At 49.4% G+C, this 18,266-nt stretch overlaps 1 protein-coding gene across 1 annotated transcript in view; it reads left to right on the top strand.

The window, feature by feature from the left end:
• Positions 1-18,266, top strand: part of LOC123841638 (sialic acid-binding Ig-like lectin 13) — a 42,795-nt gene that overhangs the window by 2,171 nt on the left and 22,358 nt on the right. Inside the window, exons 2-8 of the mRNA XM_064581777.1 lie at positions 6,158-6,326; positions 8,142-8,271; positions 8,352-8,711; positions 8,865-9,143; positions 9,340-9,387; positions 9,860-10,117; positions 10,200-10,484. Coding sequence (XP_064437847.1) covers positions 6,267-6,326; positions 8,142-8,271; positions 8,352-8,711; positions 8,865-9,143; positions 9,340-9,387; positions 9,860-10,117; positions 10,200-10,484 — 1,420 coding nt within the window. The 5' untranslated portion in view covers positions 6,158-6,266. The remainder of the gene's footprint in view (positions 1-6,157; positions 6,327-8,141; positions 8,272-8,351; positions 8,712-8,864; positions 9,144-9,339; positions 9,388-9,859; positions 10,118-10,199; positions 10,485-18,266) is intronic.

Below are 18,266 nucleotides of genomic sequence, written 5' to 3'. Positions count from 1 at the left end.
ACATTGGGTTGCAGGTGCCTATTCGGATTACTACATTTGTATCTTTTTTTTTTTTTGCATTTAAAAAAATTTTTATTTTATTATGTTATATTAGTCACCATACATTACATCATTAGTTTTTGATGTAGTGTTCCATGATTCACTGTTTGCGTATAACACCCAGTGCTCCATTCAATACGTGCCCTCCTTAATACCCATCACTGGGCTAACCCATCCCCCCACCCCTCTCCCCTCTAAAACCCTCAGTTTGTTTCTCAGAGTCCATAGTCTCTCATGGTTCATCTCCCCCTCCGATTCCCCCCCACTTTATTTTTCCCTTCCTACTATCTTGTTGTTGTTGTTGTTGTTGTTTTTAACATATGATGTATTATTTGTTTCAGAGGTACAGGTCTGTGATTCATCAGTCTTACACATTTCACAGCACTCACCATAGCACATACCCTCCCCAATGTCTATCACCCAGCCACTCCATCCCTCCCACCCCCCCACCACTCCAGCAGCCCTCAGTTTGTTTCCTGAGATTAAGAATTCCTCATATCAGTGAGATCATATGATACTCGTCTTTCTCTGATTGACTTATTTCGCTTAGCATAATACCCCCTAGTTCCATCCACGTTGTTGCAAATGGCAAGATTTGGGGGGGGGGTTTTGATGGCTGCATAATACTCCATTATATATATATATATCCCCACATCTTCTTTCTCCATTCATCTGTTGATGGACATTTGGGCTCTTTCCATAGTTTAGCTATTGTGGACATTGCTGCTATAAACATTGGGGTGCACATACCCCTTCAGATCACTACGTTTGTATCTTTGGGGTAAATACCCAGTAGTGCAATTGCTGGGTCAGAGGGTAGCTCTATTTTCAACTTCTTGAGGAGCCTCCATACTGTTTTCCAGAGTGGCTACACCAGCTTGCATTCCCACCAACTGTGTAGGAGGGTTCCCCTTTCTCTGCATCCTCGCCAACATCTGTTGCTTCCTGAGTGGTTAATTGTAGCCATCCTGACTGGTGTGAAGTGGTAACTCATTGTGGTTTTGATTTATATTTCCCTGATACTGAGTGATGTTGAGCACTTTTTCATGTGTCTGTTGGCCATTTGGATTATCTTCTTAGCAGAAATGGCTATTCATGTCTTCTGCCCATTTCTTGATTGGATTCTTTGTTCTTTGGGTGTTGAGTTTAATTAAGTTCTTTATAGATTTTGGATACTAGCCCTTTCTCTGATATGTTATTTGCAAATATCTTCTCCCATTCTCTTGGTTGTCTTTTGGTTTATTCGACTGTTTCCTTTGCTGTGCAAAAAGCTTTTTTTTTTTTTAAGATTTTATTTATTTATTTGACAGAGAGAGACACAGCCAGAGAAGGAACACAAGCAGAAGGAGTGGGAGAGGGAGAAGCAGGCTTCCTGCGGAGCAGGGAGCCCGATGCGGGGCTCGATCCCAGGACCCTGGGATCATGACCTGAGCCAAAGGCAGACGCTTAACAACTGAGCCACCCACGTGCCCTGCAGAAAGCTTTTTATCTTGATGAAGTCTCAATAGTTCATTTTTGCCCTTGCTTCACTTGCCTTTGGCGATGGTCTAGGAAGAAGTTGCTGCAGCTGAGGCCGAAGAGGGTGGTGCCTGTGTTCTCCTCAAGGATTCTGATGGATTCCTATCTCACATTTAGGTCTTTCATCCATATCAGGCACTCTTAATGTGTTGTTGGGATATTTAAATGAGTAGGGCACTTTTGGAAAATGTCATGTTGGCTTCAGATGGAATTGGAAGAATCATCTCCACTTCCCACATAATGTATCAATGAGAAATGCATTTTGTTCTAAGTTATAAGAAGGCGGACTTTCAGGAACCTGAATAAATAGGGCTTTATTTTTCTAACATAACACGAAGTCTAGAGATAGGCTGCTAAGGGCTTTGATTCAGCTGCTTGGCAGAGCTCAGTTTAGCCTGCGGGGTAAAGAAGGAGGAGGAGAGGGGCCTGCTCCTCCCCGGTTTTCTCACTCCAATTGGGCCCAGTCCTGACTCAGCTGCTTTCCTGGACTGAGACCCTTCTTCACAGCCCAGTTATTCCTGAACTTGAGACCGAATTCTGCTTCAGCACCACGGACAGCGCCACCACCTGATTTCGGTGTCTTGGCTGGAGCGAGCGCTCCCGCTGTGGGCAGACGCGGTGGGAAAATCGGAAAAGCCTGGGGACAGATATGAACAGGATTAAGTGCCTCCCAGTCTATCTCTGCCCTCCCCAGACTCCTTGCAACTCCAGGGAGTTAGGGCCTAATGTGCGGTCATACCCTCGGTGTGGGACTGCTCACATACACTTGGTTTCTTGCCTCTCAGGCCTGACTCCACCCCCAATCTCTTCAGCGATTCCCTCCCTGTCTGGGATAAACCTTTATTCTCTCCTCTACCTCTTAAGGCAGGAAGGGCCTCTCTCCCCAACAAGCTGATTTCTTCCTCCCCACTTCCCCTCCTCCTTCTTCCCCTCTCCCTCCTGTCTCCCTCTCCCTCTTCCTCTTCATCTGTCCCTCTCCTCCACCTTCTCTCTCTCTCTTTCTCTTGCTCAGTCTCTGGCTGATACCCAAATGGAACTTTGGAGGACAGAGAACAAGACTCATGATCTTTTACTGACTCTAGCTATGTGCCAAATCCTGAAATATTTTTTTTCTAAAAATTTATTTATTTATTTATTTATCTGACAGAGAGAGACACAGCCAGAGAAGGAACACAAGCAGGGAGAGTGGGAGAGGGAGAAGCAGGCTTCCCGCAGAGCAGGGAGCCCGATGTGGGGCTTGATCCCAGGACCCTGGGATCATGATCTGAGCCAAAGGCAGACGCTTAACGACTGAGCCACCCAGGCGCCCCTGAAAGATTTTTTTAAAAATATGCTTCAGGGCGCCTGGGTGGCTCAGTTGGTTAAGCGACTGCCTTCGGCTCAGGTCATGATCCTGGAGTCCCGGGATCGAGTCCCGCATCGGGTTCCCTGCTCAGTGGGGAGTCGGCTTCTCCCTCTGACCCTCCCCCCTCTCATGTGATCTCTCTCTCTCTCTCATTCTATCTCAAATAAATAAATAAAATCTTTAAAAAATATATGCTTCAGTGTCTGTCAGATAAATAAAGGACTGGAATTTCAGGAGGCTAACTGAGACATTGTCTTTGGAAGTGAAGGAAGACATTCCAAGTGTTTAGGCACATAAGGGACCTTGCTTAGATTGGGAAGAGTTCTGTGACCTCAGAGATGGAGCACTGTCCTTGGGAGAACTAGAGGCTAAGTGAGGAGAGGGAAATTAGGTCATCACTCCATGGAGGAGAGGAATTGTGGCACCTGGAAGACTGTGGAAAGGAAGGGGAGAGATGTTCTGTATGTGCAGGGCTCATGGGAAATGTGAGGAGGGGTAAAGACCTAGTCACAAGTTCTAGCTCACCCAAGCTGCCCGTACCCAAGTGTGGGGCTGGAGTCAGAGCTCCAGGCTCAGTCCCAGCCTCTGTCCTTAGGGTCTTTCCCTGCAGAAGAATTCAAGAGTTCACCCAGGGCTTCCTGAGTTCTCCAGGGTGGGCCCAAAACATGGAGAAGATTCGTTCCGAGGAGGGTCTTGGTCTTCCATTCCTCCATCCTCATGAGAAAGTCTCTAAGAAAGCTATCTGGGGAAAATAGACCCTTAAACTCCACATCTCTCTTGAGGGAAGTGGATTGGTCTTCAGAAGTTAAGAGGTAGGGTTCTGGGGTGTGGGAAGAAGGAAGGCCCACCCAGCCATGGTCCAGGGAGATAAGGGCTCAGCTTTCACTTCCCCAGCAGTGGCCTGAAGGAGAAAGGGGTCTTCCTGTTGAAGGGAAAAGTTGGGGACAGAAACCATACATTTTATCCAGAAAGCATCCCCAGTTGTCTTACTACCCCTCAGATGCCCCCATCTCCAAGCTGGGAGAGGCTAACCAGACAGTGTTAAGGGAATCGAGACTATTCTCTGCAGCCCAGAGATGCTGCTGGGGCTTTGGTGGCTGGCTGCAACTGTGAGGGCAACAGAGGTCTGAGGAAGAGGTCTGGGTGGGGCTGTGGTCAGACACTCTGTTTGCTACCATGATCCCTGGAGGAGGGTGCAGGTATGATCTGTATCCTACAGTCAATGTCAGTGAAGGAGGGTCTGTGCATCTAATCCCATTCTGGACTGACTTTGACCTATCAACCCCCACTTTTAGATCTTGGAGATGGCTGAGGGACATCACAATCCTTCTCTCGCCACAAACCCTATCAAAAACCAAAAAGAGAGAACATCCTCTGGGACCCAAGGGCCCCCAGTTGCTCTCTGAGCATCAGAATTTCCAAAATTCAGAAAAGTGGAAATACTTTAGGATAGAGAAATATAGGGACACCTGGCTGGCCCAGACAGTGGGGCATGCAGCTCTTGATCTCGGGGTTGTGGGCTCAAGCCCCACACTGGGTGTAGAGATTATTTAAAAACAAAAACTTGGGGCACCTGGGTGGCTCAGTCGGTTAAGCGACTGCCTTTGGCTCAGGTCATGATTCTGGAGTCCCGGGATCGAGTCCCGCATCGGGCTCCCTGCTCGACAGGGACCCTGCTTCTCCCTCTGACCCTCCCCCCTCTCATGTGCTCTCTCTCTCATTCTCTCTGTCTCAAATAAATAAATAAAATCTTTAAAAAACAAAACAAAACAAAAAAACAAAAACTTAAAAAAAAAGGTAAAGAAATATGGCTCCTAATATATGACACTCTCTGAATGTGACAAATAAGAGCCAAGGGTCCCCAGGAAAGGACCCTAGAGATGGAAACACATCTCCTTATCTGGAGGGTGGGGGAGATGTACAGAGCCCTGAGGCTAATAGAAGGAGAGACCATTGTAGAGGTTGTGCCCAGGATCATACTCCAGGGTCTGAGTCTTTTCCTCCAGGGGAAAAGCTGACTTCTCCAGTTTGCACCAGATACCCCAAATCTATACCCTTATAACCTGTAGTACAGAGTCTTTTCAGAATCTAAAGAGCACTTTACCAGGAGCTTGTATAAGAAGATGCTTCTCTCCTCCCTGGGCCCCAAGGCCCCCCATCTTTCAGTATTCATCCATATCTTAGGATCCCAAGATCATGACCCCAGCACTACATATCAGGTGACCTTTCTGGGAGGTCGTAGTTCTGTGGACAGAACCATCTGAGAAGTTTGGCCCTTGGGTATAACCTGTATGTGATTTTCTAGGCCCGATCACAGGCAAAGATGAAGGCCTTCCTTGGAGGGCAGGCCTCAAGGGGGAAACCTGCCCTCCCTGCTCCAGACTTGGTGACAGCCAATGCTTCAAAGGTTCTGAAGGGAGTTGCTCCCGTCAAGGACTCAGACCTCTCTGGCTGGTCATGCTCCTCGAATACCTGCATCCACAGGCCAGGGGCCTGCATTCCTCCCTCTCTTTATCTGAGGTCTTAGGCAGAGGTCTTCAGGCTCCTCAACTGAGGCCTCCTTATGGGGGAAGGAGGAGAAAAACATGAAGACACTTTCCCCACTCTGACTCAGAACTCAGTATTTTCTACTCCTGCCTCCACATCCCCACCCCTCACAGCGATTTTCCCTCCACTGACCCTCACCCTGCTCCTTGGCTATAAATTCCCACTTTCCCTTATTGTATTCAGAGTTGAGCCCAATCTCTCTCTCCTGCTGCCAAACCCCATTGTGGTGGTTCCTGTACCTATTGCAATGGCCCTGAATACAGTCTTTACCGTTCCTTAACAAGTGTCGTGAATAATTTTTCCCTTGACATTTAGAATCATATCTTTTTTGTTGTTGGGTTTTTTTTAAGATTTATTTATTTATTTATTTGACAGAGAGAGAGAGAGCACAAGGAGGGGGAGCGACAGGCAGAGGGAGAGGGAAAAGCGGCTCCCCTGGAACAGGGAGCCTGATGTGGGGCTCGATCCCAGGACCCTGGTATCATGAGCTGAGCTGAAGGCAGACATTTAACCAACTGAGCCACCCGGGCACCCCTGGAATTATTTTTTTCTTTAGAACCCAACCGCCTTTCTGTGGGGGAAAGTGAAATGGGGGAGTTGGTGTTTTCTCCCATTTAGACTCTTGTACAATGTATCACCATAGTATGTGATGAAAGGCTTCATTGTTACTTTCATTTTGACTCATGGTTGTTTCAATTGCCTACTTAGACCACTCATTCAGCTAAACTCCTGACACCACCTGGCTCAACGTCTCCTACAGTTGGCCCTATAGTCCCCTGAGGGCCTATGTGACTTGAGGACTGGCCAGAAGCCTGGTATGAGGAAGAAGAAGAAAGCACGACCGTCTCACTTCACCACCCTTCTGTGGATCCAAAGGGTTAGCCTCCCCCACCCCCCAAAATTGAAATAGAAAATACTGTCATTCTCTGGTGCAAATATTCTAGGAATCTTGGTATTGGGCCCTGTCCAAGGAAATGGCCCAGGTTGGAAAAACACTCTGCTCTGGGGCAGTGATGGAGGTGGGGTGTCTGCTGTTCAGGGCAGAAGCGGGGTGTCAGAGCTCAAATGGGAGAAGGCTGATGCTGCTCTTTTGAATGCCCCCTTGGCTGGCTGTCTGCTGCCCCCTCCAGCTTCTTCCTGGAAACACTCCCACCAGGGTCACCAAGGACCATGTTCTTCTGCTGCTACTTTCCTGGCCAGGCCATCTCAGTCTCTCACCCCCATTCCCACAGCTAAGCTTGAGTGTGTGTGTGTGTGTATGTTCCCACAGCTCCACCCAGGGCCCTCTGCTCCCCCCAGTGAATATACCTGCCCCTGGGGCCAACTCAGCTACCTTTCCCACCACCTTCTTCCCAGCCTAGCCCTGCACATTCACACTGCTCTTGGCGATGGCACCTCCCGCCCCCATTACTAGAGTCAGGGCTCTGGGAGTCACTCTAATAGTCCCTCCCCCCACCCACTGCACCTCTCTTTCAGTTTCACTTCCTGAAAGTGTCTTAAATAATTCTTTCTTCCATCCCCAAGGCCAATGTCTCCACGTGGGCTTGGTTCTCCCCTTCCCCAAAATCACAACAGTTTTTTCTCTGGCCTTTTGGCCTCCAGCCTCTCCTTTCCAGGTCTTCCCTACACTGGCCTTAGAGGGATCATGCTGATAACTATGTGACCCTGCCCCTTTCCTGCTCAAGAACCTTCCCTGGCTCCCCATTGCCTTCAGATAAAGCTCAAGCTTGTCTGTCTTCCCCTACTGCTTGAGCTAGTTGAGGGTCAGGACTGATTCAAACCTGTCTTTTTTTTTTTTTATGTTAGTTTGTGAAGGAAGAAAGGAAGGAAGTGAAGGTGTATGTTGTTTCTCTTGCCTCATCTGGACTCTTTTATGCCTCTGAAGCTATGTAGGCTGTCCTGAGACCCATCCCTAGCAGGCCACCTGAATGAGGGTCCCGAGACTGTGACTCTCTGGGGGGCTGGCCAGGTGGGACTATAACAGCATTGCAGCAGGTCTGAAGGGTTAATTTGCTTCATGCTTATGCACCCCTTGCTTGCTGACTTAAGTCCCTTGATCTGTAGCAGACCTAACTGTCTTTCTTTGAGATTGGCAGACCACTAGCCTTGAGGAGTGAAGGACCAGACTTTCCCAGAAGAGAAGGCCTGACCACATTGGAACACAGCTGCTGTGGATGCCAGCAAGTCTGTTCAGGGTCATGTCTGCATATGACTAACTGTCTGGCACGTGCTTCTCCTGCATGTAGCTCCCTTCCCTTTTCCTGGGCCTTCTTTGAGTCATTAGTCTGCCATCTTCCCAGGTTGCCAGCTTCCTGAATAAAGCACCATCACTTGTTTCTCAAGTATTGATTTTTTTTTCCTTTTCCTTTAATTCCAGTATAGTAATCATACAGTATTATATTAGTTTTAGGTGTATACGAGTATTATTGTCAAGCGGCGAGCAGCCGAACCTGAGTTCAGAACCGCTTCTCTGTCCGGTAACAGGTGTCCAGTTCGGACAACTGTGCAGGAGCCCAAGAGGCAGGACTTGGAGGCTCTCATCCCTCCTTGCTGCCTTCCTTGAGCAAGACCTTTGCCGCCTCTGAGCCTTGGGACCCACCTGCCACATGCAGAAAGGGAACCAGTTAATCACAGTTGACTGCGGGTCTGAAGTTCTCTATAATAGGTTTGTGGCCTTTTGTTTCTACCACAGGCTTCCGGTCGAAGCTTCCTCGGCCCTCCCATATCCTGCGGCTTCCTTTCTCTGTCAGAGGGACTGCAGAAGGCAGGCTGTCCCAGGCACCACGGAGGGATGCTGCTGTGGTTGCTTATGCTGTGGGGAGGTGAGTGGGTTGAAGGGAGAGGGAACCCCACTTGGGGGAGGCACCGGAGCTCCGGGTTGAGTGTTTCCCTCTCTCTCCAGGGCCCCTGGATGCAGCTCTGAGCTACCAGCTGGAACTACAGGAGTCCGTGATGGTGCAGGAGGGCCTGTGTGTCCACGTGCCATGCATGTTTTCCTACCCCTGGCTTACCTTTGCAACCCCCCAAATGTCTTGGTTCCAGAAAGGGGCAGATGTAAACCGTGATCCTCCAGTGGCCACAAACAAACCGAACCAGAAGCTGCATGAGAGGACCCAGGGCCGGTTCTTCCTCCATGGGGACCCCCAGACCAAGGACTGCTCCCTGGACATCACGGGAGTCAACATGGGAGACAGCGGAACTTACTTCTTTCGAATGCACACACATTCATATCTAGATAAGATGCTTTCTCTGAATGTGACAGGTATGGTAGGGGCCCAGGGAAAGGCCCCAGAGATAGAAAAATGAACATTCTGTTCCTCTTGGGGATGATGAGGGGTAGAGATAGCCATGGCCAGGCACTGGGGCAGGATGACAAAACACTGAGGGGCCACAACATCCTCTCTATCCTCACCAGCCCTGACTCACACACCTGACATCCTCATCCCGGGGACCCTGGAGTCTGGCCGCCCCAGGAACCTGACCTGCTCTGTGCCCTGGGCCTGTGAGCGGGGCACACCCCCCATCTTCTCCTGGACGTCAGCTGCTCTCACCTCCCTGGGCCCCAGGACCCACCTCTCCTCTGTGCTCACCCTCACCCCACAGCCCCAGGACCATGGCACCAACCTCACCTGTCAGGTGTACTTCCCTGCAGCTGGTGTGATGGTGGAAAGGACCGTCCAACTCAATGTCACCCGTGAGTACGGGGCCAGGATGCCCACGTCCCTGAGGGCATGAGACCAGGGCAGAGCTGGGCTAGGGCTTGACAATGGGGTCTTGGTAGCTAAGGAGGAAGGGAACCCCCTTACCTGCTTCCATGGCTCCTGGGGGAAGGCCCAGCACCCACTCTTCCCTTGCCACGAATGCTGAGGTTGCCTCATCCTTCTGTCCAGATGCTCCACAGAACACAGCTATCAGGATCTTCCAAGGAACCAGAGCAGGTAGGAAAGAACCTCTTTTGTCCAGGACTGGGGTGGAACCTGGGTCTCCACCAGGACAGCCCTAGCTGGGTCTCAGAGCCCCTGCTGGCTAGGAACTGCATGAGACACATACAAGAAGCCAGCCACTGAGTCAGGCACGGGGAGAGCTGTGGGAAGAAGCCCCCACAAACCTTGACCCCTTGAAGTTAATGTTCTCTCACCCACAACTTTCTTTGGTCAAATCCTCCTGCTTTTGGGCTCCGCTTTGGCCCTTTCACTGCCTTTGTTCACCATATCCCTGTCCCGAGCCCTCGGTTTTCCATCTGACGGACAGTTGGAGTAGCTCCAGGGAAACCGTCCGAGCCTCCGTTGCAGGCCTTCAGACTGGACTCTGCCAGTTCCCTCCTCAGAGCAAGTGTGGACGCTGCCAGAGGAAACACCAGCTTCACCCAGCTCATGTCTCTCCCTCTCTCTCTGCATCTCTCTTCCAAAGTCCCGAGGATTCTGCAAAACATGTCATCGGTTCTCATCCTGGAGGGCCAGGCTCTCGGTCTGCTCTGTGCTGCTGAGAGTAGTCCCCCTGCCGAGCTGAGCTGGTTCCGGGGGTCCCCTGCCCAGAATGCCACCCCCATCTACAGGAGTGCAAACCTGGACCTGCCTCAAGTAGGGGCTGCAGAGGAAGGAGACCTCACCTGCCAAGCTCAGAACTCCCTGGGCTCCCAGCACGTCTCCCTGCATCTCTCTGTGGTCTGTGAGTGTGGGGACCCCTGGGGGCAGGCTGCCCGGGGCCTGGGCAGGAGAGACACCGCTGACCCTTCGCCTCCCTCCCGCAGACCCCCCGCGGCTGCTCAGCCCCTCCTGCTCCTGGGAGGGCGAGGGGCTGCACTGCAGCTGTTCCTCCCGAGCCCAGCCGGCCCCCACCCTGCGCTGGCGGCTGGGGGAGGGGCTGCTGGAGGGGAACCACAGCAACGCCTCCTGGACCATCACCTCCAGCTCGGCGGGGCCCTGGGCCAACAGCTCCCTGAGCCTCAGCGGGCCGCTGGGCTCTGGCCTCAGACTCAGCTGCGAGGCCCGGAACGCCCACGGGTCCCAGAGCGCCGCCTTCCTGCTGCTGCCAGGTCCGGGGGCTGTTGGGGGGTGATGCCTGGAGGAAGGAGAACTTGGCCCTTGTATTAATTTTCTAGGGATGTTGTAACAAAGTACCTTAAACTGGGCAGCTTAAACAATGGAGATTTACTGTCTTCCAGTTTGGGAGGCTAGAAGCCTAGGATCAAGGTGCCTGCAGATCAATTCCTTCTGAGGCTTTGAGAAACTTTTCTGGCCTCTTCCCTAGCTTCTGGGGTTTGCTGGCAATCTCTGGTGTTCCTTGGCTTGTGGAAGCATCACCCCAATCTCTGCCTTCATGCTTACATGGCATCCTCCTGTGTGTGTGTGTCCACACGTCCCCATCTTATGAGGACACCAGTCATATTGGGTTATGGCCCACCTTAGGGATCCCATCTTAACTTGATTACCTTTGTAAAGGCTCTATTTCCAAATAAGGTCACATGCTGAGATGCTGGGAGTGGAAGGGTGTGCCAAAGGGCTAGGACTTCAGCATATGAATTTGGTGGGGGGGGCATAATTCAACCCATAACAGCCCCGGAGAGATGGGGCTGGTGGGGGAGAGCCACCAAGACCCCAGATGGAGGAGGTGGAGGCTTAAGATCCTTAGTTCTGAGGCCAGGGGAAGGGGCTGGTCCAGGGTCCACAGGGCAGCGGAATGCCACATGACTGAGTCCTGGATGGGGAGTGGGTGGGTATACTAATTGGACAGAGAGAGAGAGAGGGAAGTGGCCGGTCGGAACATGCCATGTATTGGAGCTGAGGCTTACACACAACGCAAATTTTCTGCAGGTACACCAGAACCCAGGGCCATTGGGGTCCTGGGAGCAGTTGGGGGAGCTGGCTCCATAGCCCTGCTTTCCCTCTGCCTTTGCCTTATCTTCAGGTGAGAGCGGGTCCAGGAATGGAGGGAGAGGCCTGGATTGGGAAGAGGATGAGGTCGTGGAATCTCAGAGAGCTTGAGCTAGAGGAACCTGGGCTGCCTGGAAATCCAGGGGCCAGGGAAGGAGGCTGAGTGGTGGTGTGGATCAGCCCATACCCAAGTGGGCCAAGCCTGGGGTCTCTTCCAGCTCCTGGTCCAGCTCTTGGATTAGGGGGAGCATCTGGAGACTGGACCCACCTCCACCTACCTTATTCTATGCTCTTCATGGGTTGCAGGGGATGGTCCACCTACTGCATGCCCCAAATAACCAAGCTGAAAGGCCTGGGGCTTTTCCCTTAGAGTGAAGATCTGCAAGAAGAAAGAAGCCCAGCCAATGAGAAGCATGGACATGAATGCAGCCAGCCGCTCAGGCTCTGGGGTGAGTGACAGACTGTGAGTTCCTATCCAGCAAATAGCTTTTGGAAGTCACCCTCAGTATGGGAGCCTGAGCATTTCCCTATAAACATCCAATACTCCCTGAGTTCCTCTTTAAATTACTGATTCAGCTGCTCTAATACTTCTCTTTCTGATGGAATATGTATATAGCCCACTTGCTTGTTGGGGCTGTTTCTGCCTCCTACGTCAGAGTATCACATTTCCTTGGACTATTAGCCTTTTCTTGTGGCATTGATTACCTGCAATTACAATGGCCCAAACTTAGTCTGTGTCAGACCCACTGGGTGCAAGGGAAGTGGTAGACTGGAGCCCTAGGGTAGAGAGACTGGGGAACCCCACACTCACAACTCATCATTCCCACTGCATTTTTCAAATCTACCACTGTGTTTATTTAATATCAACTTCATTGAGGTACACTTTACGCATAATAATGCACCCATTTTAAGTATGCAGTGAAATGAATTTTAACAAATGTGTTCACCCTGTGCCCATGTCCCCAGTCAAGATGTGGAACATTTCCATCAGGTCCCCAAATTCCTTTGTTCCCCTGCTCAGTCAGCTTGACATTTCCAGCAATCACTGATTTCTATCACTATGGATTTCTTTTGTCCCTTCTGGAACTTCATATAAATGGAATCATGCAATATTTACTGTCTTTATCTGGCTTCTATCACTTCATTAAAAGATGTAAAAATCCTAAACATGTATACCTCCAATAACAGAGCATCATTCATCAAAACAAATGGATGAAAACTGACAGAACAGGGAGCCTGGTGGCGCAGTTGGTTAAGCAACTGCCTTCGGCTAAGGTCATGATCCTGGAGTCCTGGGATCGAGTCCCACATCGGGCTCCTGGCTCAGCAGGGAGCCTGCTTCTCCCTCTGACCCTCTCCCCTCTCATGCTGTTTCTCTGTCTCTCTCTCTTTCTCTCAAATAAATAATAAAATCTTAAAAAAAAAAAAAAAGAAAACTGACAGAACAGCAAGGAGAACAGATTGGCAATTACAGTTGATGATTTCAAAACTCTTCTCTCAGTAACCTGGGCAGAACAAGTACATGCAAAATCATTTTTAAAGTTTAATTTATGTAATTGCCTGTCTTTTGTCTCCTTGGTCAACCTTGGGGAATGGAACCCTTAGCGTGGGCTAAATCCCCATCTTGTCGGGAATCAGGAGATATATTTTCCATTTCTTTACGTTCAAATTCTCAGTATTTTTTTTTTAAGATTTCATTTATTTATTTGGGAGAGAGAGACAGAGATAGCGACAGAGAGCACAAGTAGGGAGGAGAGGGAGAAGCAGGCTCCCCACTGAGCAAGGAGCCCAATTCGGGGCTGGATCCCAGGACCTTGGGATCATGACCTGAGCCCAAGGCAGATGCTTAACCAACTGAGCCACCCAGGCGCCCCTCTCAGTACTTTTTTCTTTTAAGTGAATGTCTTTTGCAGTCAGTACAGTATAGTGGCTCAAAGCACATACTCTGGAGCTAGACTCCTGCATTCAAATCCCATCTTTCCCTGCTGACAAGCTGGATGACCTTGGGCAAGTGACACACCCTCTCTGACCTCTGTTTATTTTGGTGACATGGGAATATAACGAGTACACAGAGTATCATAGAGTAGTTATGACAAGTGTCTAACACAGGGACTAAGCACAGTACTCATTACTACAATTAGAATCATTCCCTCCCCTAGCAGGTGAGTCCCAAGGGCAGTTTGTTGTTGTTGCTCTTGTTTTATTCCCTGTTGTATCCCCAGAGCCCAGAGAAATACCTGTTTCCTCTTAATCTGAGAACTGTTTCTCTTTGCCTCTCTGAGAGGCTGTGTGAGGGCATCCTGTTTCATGCTTCTATAGCCTGAGGGTGTTGCGGGCACGGAGCGGACGTGGGCTGACATCTTGACTGCTTGGTCTTCTAGCCGCTGCCCGGAAACTGGATATGCCACCCCTGCCCTGCTTTAGATCTCAAAATACCTCATATCACAAATGTAGTACTCTGTATTTGTTTTCTTTTTTTTTTTTTTTAAGATTTTATTTATTTATTCATGAGAGACAGAGAGAGAGACAGAGGCAGAGGGAGAAGCAGGCTCCCCGCGGAGCAGGGAGCCCGATGCGGGACTCGATCCCAGGACCCCGGGATCATGACCTGAGCCGAAGGCAGACGCTTAACCGACTGAGCCACCCAGGCGTCCCTTTTTTTTTTAAAGATTTTATTTTGTATTTGTTTTCTATTTGTTTAGTAACTCCCTCTCCTAGAAAACCACAAGCTGCCTGGTCTCAGGAAATGTACTTGCTGTGTTCGTCACTCCACACAGCATCTTGTACTCTGTCCAGACAAAGGATGGTACTATAGTTAGAAAGAATTGGTTTTGAGTCTTGGCTCAATGGTGCATTTATACATTTATATAGATGTGTGTCTTTTTTTTTTTTTTTAAATAGGTTCCACACCTAGCGTGGAGCCCAACCCGGGGCTTGAACTCACCACCCTGAGATCAAGACCTGAGCTGATATCAACAGTTAAATGCTTAACCGACTGAGCCATCCAAGCACCCCTATATAGATGTGTGTCTTTAGGGCAATGTATATCATCTCTCTTAGCCTTAGTTTTATTATTTGTGTGATGAGTATGATAATAATATCCTCTCCCAGCTTTCATTTTTTAAAGAATGTAATACAATTAATATAAATACTAAGGGCTGGTCAATCTTAATTATTAAACTTTTAATAATAAATTAATGGGTAAGTGATAAAAGTTCCATCAGGGCCAATCCCCTTGTGGTCCTTGGCTGTTCCCCCCTCCCCCCGCCCCCGCCGACCCTATTGACCAGCTCTGAGTCCATCCTCTTCCTTCCACTCAGGCACATCAGCACCAGTCCTGGATGGACAGCCCTGCAGACCACCCAGCTCCTGCTGAGGCTAGCCCCATTTCAAGAGAGGAGCAGGAACTCCACTATGCTCTCCTCAGATTTCCCAAGCTGAAGCCTCAGGAGCGGGAAAGCATCAACACGGAGTACTCAGAGATCAAGACACACAAGTGAGGAACTGCTTTTCTCATAGTTCTGGAGGCTGGAAGTCTGAGATCAACGTGTCAGCAGAGGACTCTCTCCTTGGCTTGTAGTTGGCTGTCTTCTCCCTGTGTCCTCACCTGGTCTTCCCTCTGTGTGAGTCTGTGTCCTAGTTTCTTCTTCTTATAAGGACACCAGATGTACTGGATTAAGGCCCACACTAGTGACCTCATTTTAACTGAAGTTGCCTCTTTAAATACCCTATTTCCTACAGTCTCATTCTGAGGTACCAGGGATTAGAACTTCAACATACTAATCTTATGATTTCTCAACCTTGACTATTTTAAAATTAATGGCCTTCTTCACAGTGGTTTGAATCTCCTAGTATGTGTGGAAGACCCCAGGACTTGCGTCCAAAAGAACTGTGTTCCAATCCGTCTATGCCATGGATCACTTTATGACTCACTTTGCCGTTCTACAAAGCAGGGAAGTCATCCTTATCTAGCCAGATGATCATGAAAGATCTATGAGAGGCTCTAATTAAAACAGTTAAGTCCCGACACAAAGCTTTCTGTGAACTCTGAAGACGTGTGTGTCAGGACTTCTGTTAGACACTTTAACAGAAAGTTTCTGCTAACGATTTCTCTGAAGGCTTGGAGGGGCCAATCCCAAAGGTCACAGAACTTTCCCACCAGGATCAAACACAAGGAAGGATGGCTGCCCTTACCACTTCTATTAAACAGTATTTTGTAGATCCTTTCCAGTGCAATAAAGGCAAGAAATAGAAATAAGAGTTATCCAGATCATAAAGTAAAAAGCAAAACAGTTTTGGGGCGCCTGGGTGGCTCCATCAGTTAAATGTCTGACTTCAGGGTCATGATCTCAGGGTCCAAGGATTGAGCCCTGCGTCAGGCTCTGCCCTCAGGGGGAACTCTGTTTCTCCCTCTGCCCGCCACTCCCCCTGCTTGTGCTCTCTCTCTCTCTCTTTCGCTCTTGCTCTCAAGTAAATAAATAAAAAATTTAAAAAATAATAATAATAAATAATTGAAAAAAAAGAAGAATGGATGAGCAAACTGCGGTGTAGACTCACAAGTGGAATATCGTGCAGCTGCCACAGGGATTACGCTTGAAAACAAGGTGCTAAAGGAAAAAGCCAGACACTAAAGGACAAACATTGTTTGATTCTGCTTCTCTGGGCTACCCAGAACAGGCAAACTCATGGAAACAGAAAATAGAATGGGGATTGCTCGGAGCTCGGGATGGAGGTGGGCAGGGGTTGTTGGGTAACTGCGCAGAGTTTCTGTTGGGGATGATGAAAAAGTTCTGGGAAGAGGCAGTGGTGACAGTTACACCACATTGTGAGTGTACCTAGTGTCACTGAATTGCACCCTGTGTTAAAAAGGGCAAGTTTTATTTTTGCAAATATTTTACCACAAAAAACCTCAAGGGAATGGGAAGGTGCTGTCGTTATGGAGACAAGAATAAAACAAGTAAATAAATAAAATTAGAGCGTATCACCTATTGATACAGGCTTGGAGGAAAAGCTCTCAGGCGCATTGGGCTGGGTTTCCTGGAGCTGAGAGGCCATGGAGGTGATATTGGAACAAAGACTCCAAGGTAGGGAAGAAGCAGACTCTTTGCTTGCCTAAGAGGAAGGTATTCCAGGAAGACGGGAAGAGGGGAACAGTGAGTTTGGTGGCTCTGAGGCTGACAGCACAGGAGTGCAAATGTGGGGGAGCCCAGAGGATGGCGCAGACCCCATGGAAGGCCACTGCAGCCCGCCACAGGATTCTGGAAGCCTTTGCAGAGAGCAGACACATGCTGAGACCCTCATTTTAGCAGGATCCCCATGGCTACTCTGTTCAGAATCAGCCAGACTGGGCCCAGGGCAGCAAAAAAGAGATGCACAGCCCTGGGGTGGGGGGGGCGGTGCAGGCAGGAGGTGGTGGTGTACTGGGCCAGGGATGCAGTGTAGGTAGGGAGGATATGTTTTGGATATATCCAACAGGTCAAGCCAACAGCATGTTCTAATGGATGTGGGGGGTGGGGGGAAAGAAAGGAACAAGGACGATGCCCAGTGTCTCCCCTGAGCAGCCAGAAGGACAGAGTCCTGTTCCGGGGAGGACTTAAGAGAGCCGGGTTTTGAAGGGTGATGTTCATTCTGAGAAGCCACTTGACATCCAACTGGGGATGTCAGGGAGAGAGCAGGAGTATGAATATCCAGAATCAGAGGAGGGATCCAGACTGGAGACATTAAAATGCACAGCTTACGTGACTTGATAATAGATCAAGTTAATAAAAGAGTATGACCTTTCCTCAAGAAATTAGTAATAGGGGCGCCTGGGTGGCTCAGGTGGTTAAGCGACTGCCTTCGGCTCAGGTCATGATCCTGGAGTCCCTGGATCGAGTCCCGCATCGGGCTCCCTGCTCGGCAGGGAGTCTGCTTCTCCCTCTGACCCTCCCCCCTCTCATGTACTCTCTCTCATTCTCGCTCTCTCAAATAAATAAATAAATCTTAAAAAAAAAAAGAAATTAGTAATAGAATCACCACATGATCCAACAATTCCACGCCTGGGTGCATATCCAAAAGAATTACGAGCAGGGGCCGAGAGATATTTGCACACCTGTGTTCATAGTGCGTTATGCACAAGAACCAAAAAGTAAAAGCAACCCAAGTGTCCCTCAGCAGCTGAACGGATAAAAAAATGTGGCCTAGGGCGCCTGGGTGGCTCAGTCGTTAAGCGTCTGCCTTAAAAAGGGACGGAAATTCTTTTTTTTTTTTTAAGATTTTATTTATTTATTCATGAGAGAGAGAGAGAGAGAGAGGCAGAGGAAGAAGCAGGCTCCCCGCGGAGCAGGGAGCACGATGCGGGACTCGATCCCAGGACCCTGGGATCATGTCCTGAGCCGAAGGCAGACGCTCAACGACCGAGCCACCCAGGCGAGGGATGGAAATTCTGACATATGCTGCCACATGGATGAACCTTGAGGACGTTATAGTAAGTTAAACAAGCCAGTCACAAAGAAGATAGGTACTGGATGACTCCACTTATGTGAGGTCTCAAAAGTAGTCAAATTCCTGGAGACAGAAATTGCAGCAATGGTTTCAGGGGCTGGGAGGAGGGGAGAATGGGGAGTTGTTCTTTAATGGGTATGGTTCAAGTTCTGCAGCTTGAAAAGAGTTGCTCTTGTTTACTACATGTCAAAAATAATCTCGTACTCATATTTTTAGAAAATATCCAGGACTTATGGCCAAGTCACAGGTGCCTGCAGCTCTGAACCCCACAGGGACAGCACTGTATGTCTGGGGAGGAAGTGGCACCCTGGGTGGAGACCATGTCATGGGACGGACCACATCAGGCCCAGCTGTCTTGTCTCCAGTTCCCCCAACACAGATGGTCACTAAGCATTTGGGGAATGAATGAATGAATGAGTGAATTAATGAATGAATGGCTCCTGCCTTCTCTTCACCCGGGA

This window comes from Mirounga angustirostris, unplaced genomic scaffold, assembly GCF_029215605.1.
Source record: "Mirounga angustirostris isolate CCGP_5_RB_7025 unplaced genomic scaffold, mMirAng1.0.hap1 SCAF_16, whole genome shotgun sequence".
Classification (NCBI taxonomy): domain Eukaryota; kingdom Metazoa; phylum Chordata; class Mammalia; order Carnivora; family Phocidae; genus Mirounga; species Mirounga angustirostris.
Note: the sequence above shows the minus strand (reverse complement) of the source record. Positions and strands in the feature narration are given on the sequence as shown.